The 16,690-nt window shown below is 41.6% G+C and overlaps 2 protein-coding genes across 4 annotated transcripts in view; both read right to left on the bottom strand.

The window, feature by feature from the left end:
* The window catches only part of diaph3 (diaphanous-related formin 3), a 287,165-nt gene extending 280,059 nt beyond the window's left edge, over positions 1-7,106 (bottom strand). The window contains 2 exon segments of the mRNA XM_046857511.1: positions 6,634-6,812; positions 6,957-7,106. Coding sequence (XP_046713467.1) covers positions 6,634-6,792 — 159 coding nt within the window. The 5' untranslated portion in view covers positions 6,793-6,812; positions 6,957-7,106.
* Positions 7,107-9,412: 2,306 nt separating this feature from the next.
* The window catches only part of LOC124391578 (protein FAM126B), a 12,745-nt gene continuing 5,467 nt past the window's right edge, over positions 9,413-16,690 (bottom strand). The window contains exons 2-13 of one of the 3 annotated variants that reach the window (XM_046858247.1): positions 16,648-16,690; positions 16,451-16,508; positions 16,216-16,320; positions 15,828-16,007; positions 15,666-15,746; positions 15,374-15,489; positions 14,754-14,849; positions 14,310-14,426; positions 13,024-13,111; positions 12,720-12,870; positions 12,367-12,501; positions 9,413-10,763 (exon numbers count right to left, since the gene is read on the bottom strand). The exon at positions 16,648-16,690 is cut by the window's right edge and continues 28 nt beyond it. In XM_046858247.1, coding sequence (XP_046714203.1) covers positions 10,162-10,763; positions 12,367-12,501; positions 12,720-12,870; positions 13,024-13,111; positions 14,310-14,426; positions 14,754-14,849; positions 15,374-15,489; positions 15,666-15,746; positions 15,828-16,007; positions 16,216-16,320; positions 16,451-16,501 — 1,722 coding nt within the window. In that variant the 5' untranslated portion in view covers positions 16,502-16,508; positions 16,648-16,690 and the 3' untranslated portion in view covers positions 9,413-10,161. Of the gene's footprint in view, positions 10,764-12,366; positions 12,502-12,719; positions 12,871-13,023; positions 13,112-14,309; positions 14,427-14,753; positions 14,850-15,373; positions 15,490-15,665; positions 15,747-15,827; positions 16,008-16,215; positions 16,321-16,450; positions 16,509-16,634 lie in introns of all 3 variants that reach the window. The other 2 variants (XM_046858246.1, XM_046858248.1) reach the window with 2 other exon arrangements.

The raw sequence follows: 16,690 nt of genomic DNA, 5'->3' as shown, positions 1-16,690 counted from the left end.
AAGGTGTTCTGTAAAAGTCGGGTAATGGAAAGTGAGGTAAGGAGGTCTGGGGCGAAGTCGGCGTTCCAATTCATCCGAAAGGTTGAGGTCAGAGCTCCAAGTGAATCTTCAGTGAGCTGGCTTTGTGCACAGGCGCATTGTGGAAGCACCAGACGTGCCTGGATTATTCAGGTGTCTCAATACTTTTTCTCCATCTTTCTGATCAGAGATATACGAAGGCGAAGACGCGTTTATATCGCTCGTGACATTTGATCGGAGTTGTTCTTCCCTCACACCGGAAAGTAATTGTGGCGGCTCGAGGCAGCGTAACTTAGGAACTGCAGACGTAGTCAGTTTGCAGCCTGAGTGACAGGAGCTAAATAAGAAAATTACCTTTTTATAGCAAAAAAAAAAAACACATATATGAGAGGAGAAAATAAGAGAGAAAATTGGACATAATTGCCGTGACCTTGATAGTTCCACACGGTTTCTCTGGCATTGTTTTGTTTTGCGCTGTTTGGAAAGTCAGATCTTTTCATTTTGTTGAGTGCTCAAATGTTAACTGCGCCATTAGGGCGGTCGGACATGTTGTGATAAACCATGGGTATTGCTGGCAGCTCCTGTAATTGCTTCTCCCGAATTGGTTCTGTTCAATGAGCACCATGCTGTCGCGTTGCCTACCAATGAGGCAAGAACAGCTTCCATTTCGACCCCTCACCTCTATGAGCCCAACTGCGCTTTCTCCTGCTCTAAAAGCGGGTTTCATCTGCGTTTTTTAGGGTTTTTTTTTTTTAAAGCTCATCGCTCGGGTTTGTTTGCTCGTTGCTCAGCCAGCAAACAAACGCACGCAAGACCTGAGGGCCAAAAAAAAAAAAAAAAAAAAAGTTAATGTTTCAAAGTTTAATCCACTGCAGAGTTCAAGGCACCTGAACTGATGATGGATAATTCATAAACCTCAGCAGTCGAGTCGAGAGGCAGTGTTGAAATAACAGGAAAATGAGAGCGCTCTCTCTCTCTCTCTCTCTCTCTCTCGGCAGAATCGCCCAGCTGTTTCTCCTCCAGATGTCCAAGGCCAGCAAATGAAAGCGGGGTGTAAATTGTTTTTTCCCCCCTTCCGAGGTCCTCATTCGATTTTTCTTCCACCTGAGCGACTCCTTGCTTGTCCATAAACGAGGAATCAATCTGCCACTGTAATTGGTGGTAATGGCTCCCGTTTGGCTGACCCTCGCCGTGTTATGTTCCCCTGTCGACGCCGTATGGCCGCGTCCCGAGTACATTTTTTCCCCTCGATCTCTTGCGCTCTTCGGTCCTCTCGCTCGGTCTCTCGCTGCAGCCAGATGTCCGTTTCCACATGGACACCTCGTTCGGTATTTGCTTGAATTCAAACACCTGCACCGGTAATCGGCTCGACCTGGCGCTCCGACTCTTGGAGAGCTGTCAAAGGTGAAGGTTTAACGTATGATTAGCGCATATCGGGGACGAGTTAAACAACCAGGCTCGACGAGGTTGATTTGCTCGGCAGCCGGAGTGTGGAAGATTCCCATTACTCCTAATCATGTAGGTCAAACACGGGCCGCTTCTGCCAGGTCATCCGGATGCAAGTTTTCTCATTTAAAAACACATAAAAGAGAAACATTACACTACGAGCTGAAATAAATTGCCAAGACTCTCCATCGCTGTGCCACTTGGAGTCCGAAGGGCGAAGGGGGGGGGGGACAGAATACTATCACAATATAACGTAATAACGGCTCATTATTACTGTTCCCACAGTCATTACTTTAATTAAAAAGCGGAATCTCTGGAATTAGGAAAGACCTCGAAAATCCGTGTTGCGTGGCCTTTAATCCGTATGAACCGAAAAAACAAACAGCGTGCCGAACCATTATTATGCTGCATTACTACAAAAGCAGTGTGCGGTGCATCTGCCACATGGAGAGCAGAATTAAGTAAGGATGGGGCTTGGTGAAGATGTATCGCTGCTGAAACGATGTGGTTATGAAAGCAGGATCAAAATGTTCCTCTCAATGGAAAATTACGGTCCTACCTACCTACCCCCCCTCCACACTGGCTGTTAAACGGTTTTATAGTGCCATCTAGTGCTCGTTTTCTGCATTACATTTCAAATATAAAAACTGAGCAGAAAAAACTTTATTAATAATAGTATTATAATAAAAATGCAAATAAAAATATAGAAAAATAAATCAAGCTGAAATTCACGTGATATAATCCAGAATAACATCTGCCCAGGTAAAAATTAATTTCATATATATTTTATATATCGATTAAAATATTTAAACGCGTTTAATCGAATGATTGTCATGAGCAAACTCGCGATTACTCGCAGCTTAGTCGCACATTATCTGTTTTAAATGTACCTTCAATTAATACTACATCTTTATAATCATCATGACCATGGACAAATATAGATGCTTTATGCAAATGTAAGTTTTTTGCTACGTTTCCACACGGACGGTTTTAACTGCTGGACGTGTTTCAAAACTTGGCACATCAGTAAAACATTTTTTTATAATTTTTTATATATATATATATATATATATATATATATATATATATATATATATATATATATATATATATATATATATATATTCTGAGTATGTGATTCAGATTCAGTGTGTGTGTGTGTGTGTGTGTGTGTGTGTGTGTGTGTGTGTGTGTGTGTGTACTCAATTTAGAGTCAAAAAAGGGGGAAAAAACGTTTGATAACTTAATTTATGGTGTTTTTTTAGATCAGGACCCAAATAATATAATTAAATGTTACGGGGCCATAAACTGTATATTTTTACTACGCTGATGCAAAAGAACACACGATCTCAAGAAGAATGATATCCGGTACGAGTTTTATAGAAATTGGACACCTCTTCACCTATGCAGAAGATCCTAAAACCACGCATATACAGGTCGAGAGCTTCACTAAACCTTCATGTCAAACATCAAATAGAAGCTCAGAGATTTTTGTCTGATTTGTGAGATTCAGAAAGGAACGATCTCTCTCTCTCTCTCTCTCTCTCTCTCTCTCTCTCTCTCTCTCTCTCTCTTTCTTTCTTTCTTTCTTTCTTTCTTCTCTGCACAGAAAACAAAAAGCACCCTGTGTGCAGAGGGTTGAAGGAGCTTGTTGAGATGAGATGCAAAAGATCGATGGAGAGTGACCAGGCAGGTCTGAGGTGACAGATTTCTAAGGCAACTCAAATAATCACTCTTGACAAGCACTCTGGGCTGAGAAGAAAAGTCTCTGAGACTTCACCTCACCTCCTCCTACACCAGTACCTGACTTTACTAAGGCTCTTGAGGCTGAATGAGCACACGTCTCCACAAAATCTAGTGGAGCATCTTCTTAGACGACGTTATAATGACAGCAAATTGGGACTTAACACGGTTCAAAAAGCACATACAAATCTTATGCTCAGGTTTCGACAAACTTTTGTCCATATAGTATAGATGTAAACTAATGATGGGCTTTAAACCCATGGAGTGACGTGAAGGAGAGTCCACCAGCATGAAGATTGAAAGATTGTGTGGTGCAATGAGCTCCATTGCCATGTATTTTCCAACCTCATAATACATTATAGGAGAGCTGACTAAAAGGGTGCCAATAATTGTGGCACACAGCCTTTTATATTCATATTGTTCAAAAGGGCCAATATTATTGGTGCGCACTGTAAGCGGCTCGAAAACCCACGTGTACACGTGTAACTAAACCGCGGTGCATTCCGCAGCTCTCGAATCGAATTGTGTGGTATGTTCCTCTAAACACTGGGCTCCAAGAGGAAATGAGGAAACATCTCAGGAATGCTTCCTTCATACTGATAACACGTGACTCCCGCTTTCCACTGTTTCCACGTTTAAGGTCCATTAAATAGTGATGTCACTCTTTTTTGATCAAAATGAAAATATATTTACTACGCTTTTGGAAATCTGGCCCTCAGCCCACCCTGCCTCATCCCCGTCCTGCCTCGTCCCCCCACCTGCCTCGTCCCCCCACCTGCCTCGGGTTCTACAAGATTGTCTGCAATCTCGGAGTATATTACTGTACTTTGTACTGTAGTGTTTAGCATTTGAACCGATGTCTCCAGAGTGGACATTTCCTCAGAAATGTCCAGCAATAAAATCTTTGACTTCCAGTGTAGGAAGACGTTAGACTGGACGTTAGACTGGACGTTAGACTGGACGTTAGACTGGACGTTAGACTGGACATTAGACTGGACGTTAGACTGGACGCATTGTGCACCTTGGGGCGTTGATCATATTTTGAATTGTGAGGTTCTGATTACGACATTTTGTGATTAAACAAAGAAACTTTTAAAAACCTGTTAAAAATGTTATTTTTCTGCTTTCAGTATTAAATAAAATAAAAAAAATCAATCACTCACTTTTTAATTTGCAAATCTAAAAACGCAAATGACCAACTCAGCACCGGTGAATTCTCAAAGACGGCTGCGTCGCTTTGTCCCCGAGGCATTTAATAAAAGTGAATTAATCATATGTGCTTTTACAGCACTGAGAAAGAATGTGCGAAAGCCCGAGGCAGAAAGACGGGGGATACGCCGAATACTATTAAAATGACAGACAGGGTGAGGTTTGGAAAAAAAACTTGAAAAACTACAAAACTGACTGAAGCGTGCATAATAAACAAGTTAATAAAAGTTTTTAAATGTTTGTTGACACCTGAGCGTATTTTTTTTTAACTGATGTAGGGTGAGCTGAGAAGCTCTGGGGTGCGGTCAGCATTCCAGTTCATCCCATAGTGTTGAGTCAGCACTCTACATCAGGCCCACTCGAGATCTTCCAGCCCACTTTAAGCATATCTTCACGGAGCTGGCTTCATGCTTCTACATCCAAATACATTTTATACAATTGTGTGCCTCCAAATTGGCGAGAACAGTTTAAAGAATAACCACATAAAGCTGGAAAAGTCAGGTGTCCCAATACTTTTGCAGTATAGTGCGTTTATTACCGGTTTGTTCCTGTGGCTGATTTACAGGTTGCTCGGGTTACACAGTGCAGCTCTCACAAGACCAGAAGTACAAGTGGATTAGCCGTCTTATCCTTATCGGCTTTATCCTTTGATTTACCCAGTAAACCTCCGCAGTCTATTACAGCAACAAACAAGAGACCAGGCTTTCTTGAGGAAAGTTCTATGGAAAAATCACCTCATGTTAAGAAAAAAATAAAAATAAAAAAAGCTTGCTAGCCTGAATATCACCAGATATTGAACACTTCCTGGATTGTGGCACGAGACACGGATGCTTATACTGGGTCTTGGAGGACATGGAGGTGGCCAGAGAAATAAAATCAGATCAGAAAAGTGAGATGCAGCAGGATACCTCACTCCCTCCATCTCTTAGTGTACGAGGAAGACATGCTTCCAGACTCTTCTCCATTCCCAGCGTCATGGTGGTGGAACAAACTCCTACTTGTCCAAATGTCCAAATAGCTGTGTCACTAGCAGTCTTCCAGCAACACTGAAAGATCTACCTCTCTTTCAGAAAGTTCTCCGAATGGATCCGCCATCAGAATCTACGTATTGACCAAACACCATAAATGTACTGCTTGTAATCTTTTACCACAGCTGAGCGTAAAAACTCTTCATTGGACAGAAAACGAGGCCTTTATAGCAGGTACTAATCAAATCTAGAGACCAATCCTACATGTCTCTGTTCATCACCCTGTTACTGGATTACTGTCCTATAACAGCAAAAGGTTCTCCTTTCTTCTCTTATTGCTCGTATACACATTCTTTTCAGCATGATATGGTAATAAAAAAAGAGAGCACGGTCCTATGGGGGTCTTACACAGCGCAGATACTGGAGACACCATCTATAAATGTACTTTTCTACTATACTTTAGTAGGTCTGCATTACGTAGACGCAATACAAGAAAGAAGAACACAACAATCATCATAACCATTTGAATTACAGTGGAACTGATGATTAGTTTTTCCTTCTAGAGCTTCCATTATTTAGATATTTCTTAACTTCATCAAGATAATATAGATACACACACACACACACACACACACACTATACAGCCACAATTCTTCTGAACTCATGACCACCACACTTGTGATCCTTCAGCATTACGGAGATCAACTCAAATCCCTGTGTTCAAATTCACCTGCCATCCGTTTTAACGAGTGTGTACGAGTGTGTCCCAAATCTGATGTTGAAACAAGTATCCCAGGTGGTCTGTTATTTACGATAGATGTCCCAAGTGGACATTTGCTCTCCTTTTCGTAAATCACCACTGACCATCATATAGAGTGAGAAAGAACATCCAGGACACGTGGGGGTGATGTTCACATACTTTTCACCAAACAGGTAAAAAATAACATTTACAAGTTCTTTCTCATACTATATGATAGTCAGGGGTGCGTAGACTTTTCATCATATAGAGGAGGGGAAAAAAACATGTGAAACGTGCATAACTGGCAAGGAGATGGAATGAAAAGTATGTGCACCCCTGGCCACATTCACATGTTCTGCACAGGCTTTCAAGAATGCACGAGTGCGCATGCGCAGAGGAGCAATGTAGTGTACAGGGCTAGTACTCAGGAGGGGTTTGGGACGCGGCCCATTGTAGGCACATGTAGTTGTCTGTGTTGTGTATTGTTTTTTTTTTTATGTATCTACTTACAAATTTTGGCTTTTTCTCAGCCTCCTCGCTTCCCCAGGTGGGGTACGGTGCTGGTCCGGGTCCACCGAAAGCCTTTTTCCGGTGCGGTTTGTTCTCTCGTCCCTGACTGGTGGAGTCAAAGCGGTACCGGTGCTGGTGCTGGTGCTGGTTCCCGTCCATTTTTTATCAGTTTAATCCCCCTACAACAACCAAATACATTTTTAATGCACTTATTATTAGAAGCTAACGCGGCTAGCTCCCTGACAGGTTATTTTAGCATAGATTAGCGGACCCGTAATCCAATTTCTGGTTTGCTAGTTTCATTTATTTATCACTTCAAATACCTTACGCAATGCCGAATGCGTCTTGGTTACCAAAAAATGTGACTATATAAAAAAATCAAGCCTGTCAATAAGACGTCTGAGTGAATCCTGACGAGAAGAAAATATCCGCCGAGTCTGAAAATCCCGCCGTGTTGCCTGAGAGTGACGCGAAGCCACCAGCCAATCAGATTGAACGCAACGTGCCGTTCAGGCTTCTGATTGGTCTACACAGATCTGCGCCGCCATGTTGTTTCTGAGGCGAAGAGCGCCCATTTCTGTGGCAACCTGTCAACTGTGTATGGAGGGCGTGTGCTGAGGTTCAGCTCCATTCAGTAGCGTTGTATCCGTCCTGAAATTAGAAATATTGAGCACATGAATGCTCACAGTTTATATTATATAAAATATCAGACAAAGTTCCATCAAATCCACCCACAGATCTTCTTTCCAGGCTGATTCACTACTGAAGTAACACCAAATGGAAATACTTCAGTAAAGTACAGATACTCAAGAAAAGAACCTAAGTACAGTAACGACTCACCACTATTCCTGACTATTCATGGTCCTCCAGAGAACCTGGAGAGAACCCTGATCATCACATCCATATGTACACTTTCTATCATATTCCATCCATCCATCTCTCCATCCCTGATCATCATGTAGACCAGGGGTGTACAATCTTTTTCACAAGGGGCCGGTGTGGGTGCAGGTTTTCATTTCAACCAATCAAGGGAACACCTGATGGTCAGTGAAAATGCAAATCATTACATTTAAACAGGTAGAATTTGGTGTGGATTTGCTTGGTTGGAATAAAATCTGCACCCGCATCGGTCCTTTGTAGAAAAGATTGGACTTCACTGATTTAAACCAAAAAAAACATGACCATCATATACCATAAGAACGCACATTTATTTTACATCCGTGTCTCTTTCACACGTTCTTTTTTATTCTATATGATGCTCAGGGTTGCATCTTCTTTTTATCACATCCACGTGTCTCTTTCTCACGTTCTGCATGTTCTTTCTCACTCTGTCTAATGAAAATTGTGTGCACCCCAGCCCATCGTTTAGAGTAAGAAAGAACAAGCGAAACGTATGGAAGTACACACTTTTTATTACATCCGCATGTTATTTTGACACGTTCTGCATGTTCTTTCTTACTCTGATAAAAAGTATGTTCAAGTATAGCGTTATATAGGACCTGCAAAGTATGCAAAAGTGACATATGGATGTGGTCAGAACATTCGAAACCACCTACGGTGAACCCAGAACAGACCCTGGGTTATTGGTTCCATCCATCTCTATCGATTGCTCTTTTACAATACACACGTTTGGCCTTATATACGTTATAAGAGCTTCAAATGAGCACAAGGGATAATCCGTGAGGATTTATAAGCCTGGTAAAGTATTCGTCTATGGTCCAATTTTAAAAAACGATTTGCTCAATTGAATAAATAAAGCCTTGCGAACTATAACATAATGAGCTCCATGGCAGCACTTAAAATAGCGTGCTAAAGTAGGCTAAAATGGCTGATTTACTGGATCTCGGGCACCATGCGAATCAGAGATGTAGGGCTGGTGTAGGATGTAATCTGTTGGAAAAACATGGTACATGGTGGTCACTGCAACCCAAAGCTAGTGGGCTATTGTATGATTTACAAGGGCAGGTGATTCTTGTTTTTTGTAGCATCACTGGCTCTCAATGAAAGAAAACAACCATACTATATGTAGCGTAACTTCATGGTTATTTCACAGTAAGACAGTAAGTTTGAGACCTGCAGTATAAACCATTTTGAGGTCAATAATGTGAATCTTCTCTGCTTTATATTTAACTGTTCCTTTTTTAATGGAATTCACTGAGAAGTTAAAACACACGCACACTTACTCCATTCACAAACCGAGTTGAGTCCAATTCAAATCCATTTTTCCACAACCACAGAAAAACAAATGTCACCTGCTATTCACAACAGTAATCGTTTGTAGATGGGATGTGGCATTGCATACCAGCGATGCATTCCATACAGAACTTTTGCTCATCACAACAAGCAGTCCTTTTTACTCCATGACCTTGCTCTGCTTTGCAATGTCATGATGCTTGGTACATAATATTTTCTACATTCTAGTGTTTGAAAAGGTTGAATGCGCGTCTGATTTGCGATCAACGGTGGCACCAGGACTCAAGGTCCCTTTCATTGTACGCTTTCGTTTTAGATTTAATTGCCATACCAGAACACCACACGTGAACAGGCATTTTTCTGATATGAAAAAATCCTGTATGTTTAATTCTTGACGAGGATTTCACTCGCCATGGATGATGATGTCATACAGCCTGTAAAATATGTAGTAATATCTTTAAGTTGCCAGTAAATAGTATATAAACGTCATAACACTTGATATGACACGATGGTCACTGAGATGAGTTTCTTCCCCATTCTGATGCTTCTGTCTTTAATAAATTCCTAATAAAATCACAAAAATCACTGATCTTTCTGATATATTTATTCACCATTGAACAGATAATTATTCACCTCTGTACAAGCAATATAGAGATCTTGTCACAGCATATATCTCTTCCTATCTTACAATATTAATTTACATAAATACACATTTTTCTCCAAGATATAAACTGTCTTCCAAGAATAGACTCTATTCATAACACAATGTGGCTTTTCAGTGAGTTTCTTTGAGGCTCTGGGATTTCCATGGATCAGTAGCACAGACAACACTAGCGAGCTCAATCTAAACCATTCACGGCAGGACAAATTCAAGCAATTCATTCATTAATACCTCCTGGAAAGCGTCTCACACTTTGCATTCTTTGGATCATGCATCGTCAGGCCACTCGTCTACGAATTTATCATACGTCTGTCATGTTTGTTTTGAGACTATTGTTAAGATACAGCAGGATTTTCAACTGGAGTTCCTCTTCATATACGTTAGGGCACGTTAGATGCATATCTGGGTCACATGTCCAGGGAAGGTACGGTGCAAAACGTGTCGTTCTTCCGCAAAAACTGTCAGTGCATAATGGTGTCATTGTAAATTTTTTACTTTATGTACGCAGACATGCACAAACACACATACACACACACATCTCGTATGCTACAACTACTGAACATATACGGCGACATGCGCGTACACATGCACAATATTTCAGTCAGCCTGCACACAGATACACATTCACACAGTGAGACACACTGATAAAGAGAGAGAGAGAGACACAGATTAGCCTACACTTGTGATATAATCTGCATATTAAAACTGGATGAGCGAGACTGTTTAGATAGAGGGCTCGCAGAGGAAAACTGACTTCCGGGTGAGAGCAGATCTTGGCTTTGCGATGCCTGCCTCAGTTGCATTTCCTGCAGGCTGATCGCTGACAAACAGTGAGCTCTATCTGCATTCAGGCTCCCAAACGACAAACTATCTGTGGGTCCGGATGACCCATTGAACCCGGTGCAGTCCAGGGATTTGCTGGAAGATGTGCTAGCAGTTCTGGCTGGAGGTCTGGTGAAAGGAGGCAGGTAATGCGGGTCTAGGAACCTCCTGGCCATGCTGGGGCTGGGGCTTCTGCTGCTCTCTGCTGTGTGGAGCGTGATGGCTGGAGGAGGCGAGCGGTGGTGGTGGTGGTGGTGTTGGTGGCGTGTGCACAAATCAGCTCTGATCTCGTCAGATGTGTTTTCTTTCTGCCAAACTGCTGGATCTCGGGACTGACGCCGTCCTGCCACCCGACCCCTTTTCATACTGCTGGGCTGGCTACTGCTGGAGGCCCCGGAGGAGAAACCCTCATCTGGGTCAAACGAGTCTTCACCACAGCTCCCACCATCAGCTTCTGGGGCGTAAACAAGACATTCGAAGGGACATTTCAACTCTTAGCATTTTATCCATCATATTGGTAACATGTAAATATCATGGACAAGAAGTGACACATCGAACAAACCTGTTGACCTGAAAGCCATTTACGTATGCTACGTGTGCTAAAAGTCATTGCAGGTATATGATGTTAACCTTGAAAGAACTTTCATGAAACCATATGAAAAACTTTTTGATGTGGTTTGCTAGAATTTGCCATGTATAAGAGGCCATCTTAACTAAAAACCAAACCAACTCCTGAATGGCTAACTGGCTGTAACCAGTCACAGGCATTTATTTTACCTGAAAACCAAATTCTTAAAGAAGGAACATCGAGGAAACTTCCTCAGCAGCTACAATGCACATGATTCAGCAAGAATTTAGCAGGGTAATAGCAAGCTGGTTATGTTTCCAGCTCAAACCATGATTTAGTGCTCAGAGTCTGTGAATGTATTGGAATGCAAAAAAGTATCTATCTATCTTAAAAAAATAAAAAAATTCCCTTGTGTATGTCTGTATGTCTGTCTGTCTGTCTGTCTGTCTGTCTGTCTGTCTAGTCATTGGTAGTATTTTCATGTGCTATTCATAATATTCTGCTTAATTCAAAAAAATATACAAATACACAATATGGACGAAAGTATGTAGACACATGACCATGAGATTTGTGCTTTTTGAACAACCCATTCCACATTTAGTCCCAATCTGCAGTTACAATAAACTCAGTTTTTCTGGTAAGATGTTTCACTAGACTTTAGAGTGTGTTTGTGGAGATTTGTGCTCACTCAGCCACAAGAGTGTTAGTCATGTCAGGTACTAATGTAGGAGGAATTAAGGAGACCTGGAGTTCACTTAGCGTTCTGATTCATCCCAATGGTGTTGAATAGGGCTGAGACCTAAGATAGCAGGCCACTCAAGATGTTCCACTGCAACCCATGTGAAGCATATCTTAGCCCTCGTAGGTCAAGTGAAAAGAAAATGTCATGCTACCACACCCAAAGAGACTTTATATAATTGTGTGCCTTCACCGTTGTTCTAACAGTTTAAGGAAGAAGCACATATGGCTGGAAAAGTCAGGTTTTCCAATACTTTTATCCATATAGTATATCTTATGATAGTGAGATTTGTTGCTCTGCGAGTTTGAATTTGGGAATTCTTTGGGAACAGCCTAGAAAAACTTTGATATAATGACTTTCAGTGTTTCTGTTTATGTCTCTGTTAATCATCCTAATGATGCAGATGTGGCAGAAGGTAAAACAAGTAAACCGGATTAACTGATGAAAGGCAAAGAGTCCTCGCCTTATTTCTACAGGTCTGGGATGCATTTAGAGTCTGGAAATGCGCAGCTTGTCGAAGTGACTTGAGATTTGGTGGGTTCTGGCCGTTTCAAAAATAACAACCTCAAAAACAAGATTGTCTTTGTTTTGTGACAAACTTTCAAATAGCTTGATTAGCAACACTTATTCAGTAGACAGAAAGGTATTTTTGGTGTGTTGGGGTTTGTCTAAGGATTCTACAGTCAATATAAAGCAACTATGAAGGTTTAATAGTTCCTACTGGGTTAAATCTTCATCAGCCCTGCCTACCCCCTCTCATAGTACGATGGATGGCGCACTTTGTGGACCAACAGGACACCGGGCTGAGTGGGTTTTTCAGGGACGAGAAGCGACACGGTGCGACGGAGGAATAGAAGTCGGCCGAGGTTGAGAAATCAAAGCAGCCTGGGATAAAAGAAAGAGAGCGCTCGACTACAAAGAAAGGCAGATCTGCAACAGAAGAATGGCTGCCCTCTGGCAACAAACTGAATTTATAAACACACTACAGATATACTATGCTATGATGTCATCAAAAGCAACAGGGTGGAAAAGTCCAATCAGAACAAGGTGGTGACATATACAAAGAATGGTCAGAATGAGAAGAATATCAATGGCGTTTGTACCCTCTCGTTTCCAGCGGAGTCTACGGATCGAGGCGGCCGTGATGGCCGTCTGAGAGACGCGTTTGCTTGTGGGCGTGGCTTCGACCCCCAGAAGATTTCGTGTCCCCTCTGGTGGACGGGGTGGCAAAGAACATCTCATTGAATTGGCTACCTGAAACAAATGCATACCCATTAGATTAACTCTTAATATTTTTAAACATATAAACCACTGGAAGGGCTGTCATATATATTTTAGCTGAAAAAAAAAACATTTTTCATCAGCTCTTATTATTATTTACTAAAGACAGAGAAAATAGAGTGTTACTAGTAGTGGCTTGGCATATAGCTCAAGTTGCGCTCTATATAAGATGTCCTCCAACGCTTCTCTTCCGAGTTCCCATTGGCCATTGTAGCTGCAATAGAGGACACACAGAGCATTAGCACATTCTCATACACTGTTATTGTGTTTAACTGTGCAATAACAAGTCTTTAATGCAATAATGTGCAATAAGATTGATTTAAAACTGTGCAATATTACCTATGTGCAATATGTTTGATAGTGTAACTACTGATTGGTGGTCTCTTTTTTCTTTAGTAATTATACATTGTGTTGTATATACTATAATATGGTTTTATATATATATTTGCAAATTTCCTTTTCTTGGCTGCTGTAACACAGAAATTTCCCCACTGTGGGATGAATAAAGGCATCTTTTCTTATCAAGAAAATAAACTTAGTAGTCCAAAGTACACTATGTGGGCAAAGTTTGTGGACACCTCACTATACGATTTGTATGTACCTTTTGAACATCCCATTTCACATCCCATTAATTCCTATTTCCTGTAATAAAAACCTCCACTCGTCTGGGAAGATGTTCCACTAGATTTTGGAGTGTTGAGATTTGTGCTCGATAAGAGCATAAGAGTGTAGGGTGAGGAGGCCTAGGGTGCAGTCAGCGTTCCAGTGCATAGGAGTAGATTCAAGAGCTTTCAGATCTTCCAACAAATGGAAAACATATCTTCATGTAGCAAAGGTTTATGGACATCTATTAGATTAGTATTTTTCCATTCCACATTTAGTACTTCAAGTCATCCCAAAAGTGTTTAGTAGAGTTGAAGTCAGAGCCCTAGAGGAGGCCAGTCAAGATCTTCTAGTCCAACTCATGGAAACTATATCTTCATGGAGCTGGCTTTGTGCACAGAGGGGCATTGTCATGCTAGAACAGGTTTGGATCTCCCAGTTCAAGTAAAGGGAATATTTCAATTCTAGCACATCAAAAGACGTCCTACACAATCGTGTTCCTCCACGTATGTGTCAATAGTTTGGGGAAGAACCACATATGGCTGGAAAAGTCAGGTGAGTTCATGTGTATAGTTCATATTGCACTGTGGTACTAAATATCTATATCTAAATGTCTACATATTTCAGTGTACTTGTAGATATGATGACAAAGGCTTCACCCTGTTTAAACAGCAGTGACTAAGTAACCAGAGCTCCATTTTGACTAATCAAATGTAGCACAAACATGGAGGAATAAAGCAGTATAGAAAATTATTCCTTCAATTAAAGGAAGCGAAATAGATCGGTGGATGATGTCTTCATAAACTCACATGGCGTGATATACTGCAGTCAGCATCTGCACCATGAACTCCGGATCCAGACGCACACGGTTGCAGGATTCCCTCCACAACTTCTGCTGTTGACGTGGGTATCCACACACGCACAATCTGAGCAAACGGAACAGAACCGAGTCTGTGAGAAGGTAAAGTACAGGAAGTGGATACAACTCTCTAATCATTACAGTGTTACTTGGGAAACCATTAATCAATTACTTATGAATGGGTTCTTTAAGGTCTTGATTACTGAAGCATACATAAGGTAAATGTGGCTTTTGCTCATTAAACATAATCGATAATCCGTTCATTTACTCCCTGCCAAGCCTTTTGCTTCCAGAAAGAAGGAGAGAGAGAGAGAGAGAGAGAGAGAGAGAGAGAGAGAGAGTCAAGAAACAGAAAAGGAAAGGTTATAATTTGTAAACGATAATCGGGAATTACTGTGAGCTCATTCTGCAGGCTGACTGATGGGAGGAAGCTGGCATGTAGACCACAGCAGAGTTGTAGCAGAGCATGAGGAAAGACAACACTTCAAACCTACACCAACACAGAAACACCACCATTAAAGAAAAAAACGAACAAACAAAAGCAATGTACACTATATGAAAAAAACTGAATCCAGACATATCTGGTTGGAGGCACACAATTGGATTGGACGTCTTTGGATGCAGCATAAAATTTGATCGTGACAATGGAAGATCTGACCTCAACCCTATTGGGATGAATGTTGAACACCTCAGGCCTCCTCAGCTCCATTTACACAGTACCTGACTTCACTAAGATCCTTGTGGATCTGAATGAGCACAAATCTCCACCAGCACACTGCAAAATCTGGTGGAACATCTTCCAATGTTTATCAACAAACCTTTGTTTCTTAAAGCTACTTATTAGTGACCTATTGTAAAGGATGCACACACACAAATCTGGCTACACTGCATGCCCTTAGACTTTGAATCTATAGGTGGTGAGTTCAAATCCCAGCTCCCACTTGTTGAGTGGGATAAGTTTCTCTGGATAAGGGTTATATATACTGTATATATATATAAAAATCAACACAATACCTGTTTTGAGAAGTAAAAGTCTCTCTCTGGGGCAGCAGGCCAGCGTACACCACTCTGATCAGGTCATGTTGGCTGAGCGCTCCTTCTGTCAGAGCCATGGAGCCCAGACTGGAGGGCTGGAATGAGGAAGAACGACATAAAATCAGGTCACATGGTGCTTTTCCCAAGATACACTGTCACACTGGCATCGTTTTACAGATCTCTATTGCATAAAAAGTCTCTTTTGCTTATGGATTCTCACTCAGACAATGTTATTTTAGACCATTCTCTCTATGATGGACTGCTGTCTTACCTCATGGTATATGGAAGGTTTAGAAAGAGAGGGTATGGTGAAGGACAAAAGCTTGCTGTTCCCCTTACTGTCCACAATCTCCTACAAAACAAAGGAAAAACCAGAGAATTCAGAAGACATCCAAACGTCATTTTGAACCTTACACAGACTTCAGCTGCTCACCAGGTTGTAAATCCCCAGCAATAGGGCCTCTACACAGCCGTTGCGGTGGCGTTCTCTGCTGGCTGTGCGGTGCAGGTACACCCAGATTAGCTCGGGTAAGAACTGCAGGGTGAAGCGTCGTAATCCCACCTCTGTGCTCCGGTAGAGTTCAAAGAGCTGGTGGCAAACTGGAGCCAAAAGCTGTGGAGAAACGCACACTATTGAAGAACGAATTTTTTAAGAATTTCAGGAACTAATATTCAAAAATTGTTCACCCCCTGATTTTCTAATTAAATCATCCAAAAGTTATATCATATAAGATACAGCAAACCTGGTAGAATGAAGGGTATGACATATATCCAGCTAGGAAGGTATTTATATCCCCCAACCTGGTTTTCAGGAGCTTTACCTCACTGCTAGGCTGCTCCTGTATGACAGCATATAGTGCAGGCACCAGACCTTTCTTCAGATGCAGGCAGCAGGTATAACCAGGGATCAGATCATCAGGTAAAGTCTACAAAAAGAAAGAGGACATGAATCTTCTGAATATCTTAAATACAGGTTGATTTCTACAGTCAGAAGTGTACAGAGTATTGGTTATTGTGGCTGCTACACTCCTGGAGCTCCATAAGCAAAGTTCTCACCTTGAATTCTGAGAGCCATTCCTCCACCACCCCACGCTCTGGAAAGAGCATGGCCCACCTGAAATAATGAGATTTGCAAAGACGGACAGAAAGAAAAAGTGAAACGTTGCTCACATAAACGCTACCCCTAGGAGTTATATTATACGTGGAGGCAGAGAGAAGGTTCAGGAAGCTCAGACCTCACCTCACTCACTCACGTTTCAGACGTGTAAAGGAAGGAAGACTCTGATTCTTCACCAT

The sequence above is a fragment of the Silurus meridionalis genome, chromosome 9 (genome assembly GCF_014805685.1).
Source record: "Silurus meridionalis isolate SWU-2019-XX chromosome 9, ASM1480568v1, whole genome shotgun sequence".
NCBI classification, from domain to species: Eukaryota; Metazoa; Chordata; class Actinopteri; order Siluriformes; family Siluridae; genus Silurus; species Silurus meridionalis.
The sequence above is the reverse complement of the archived record's forward strand: the minus strand, read 5'-3'. Positions and strand labels throughout refer to the sequence as shown.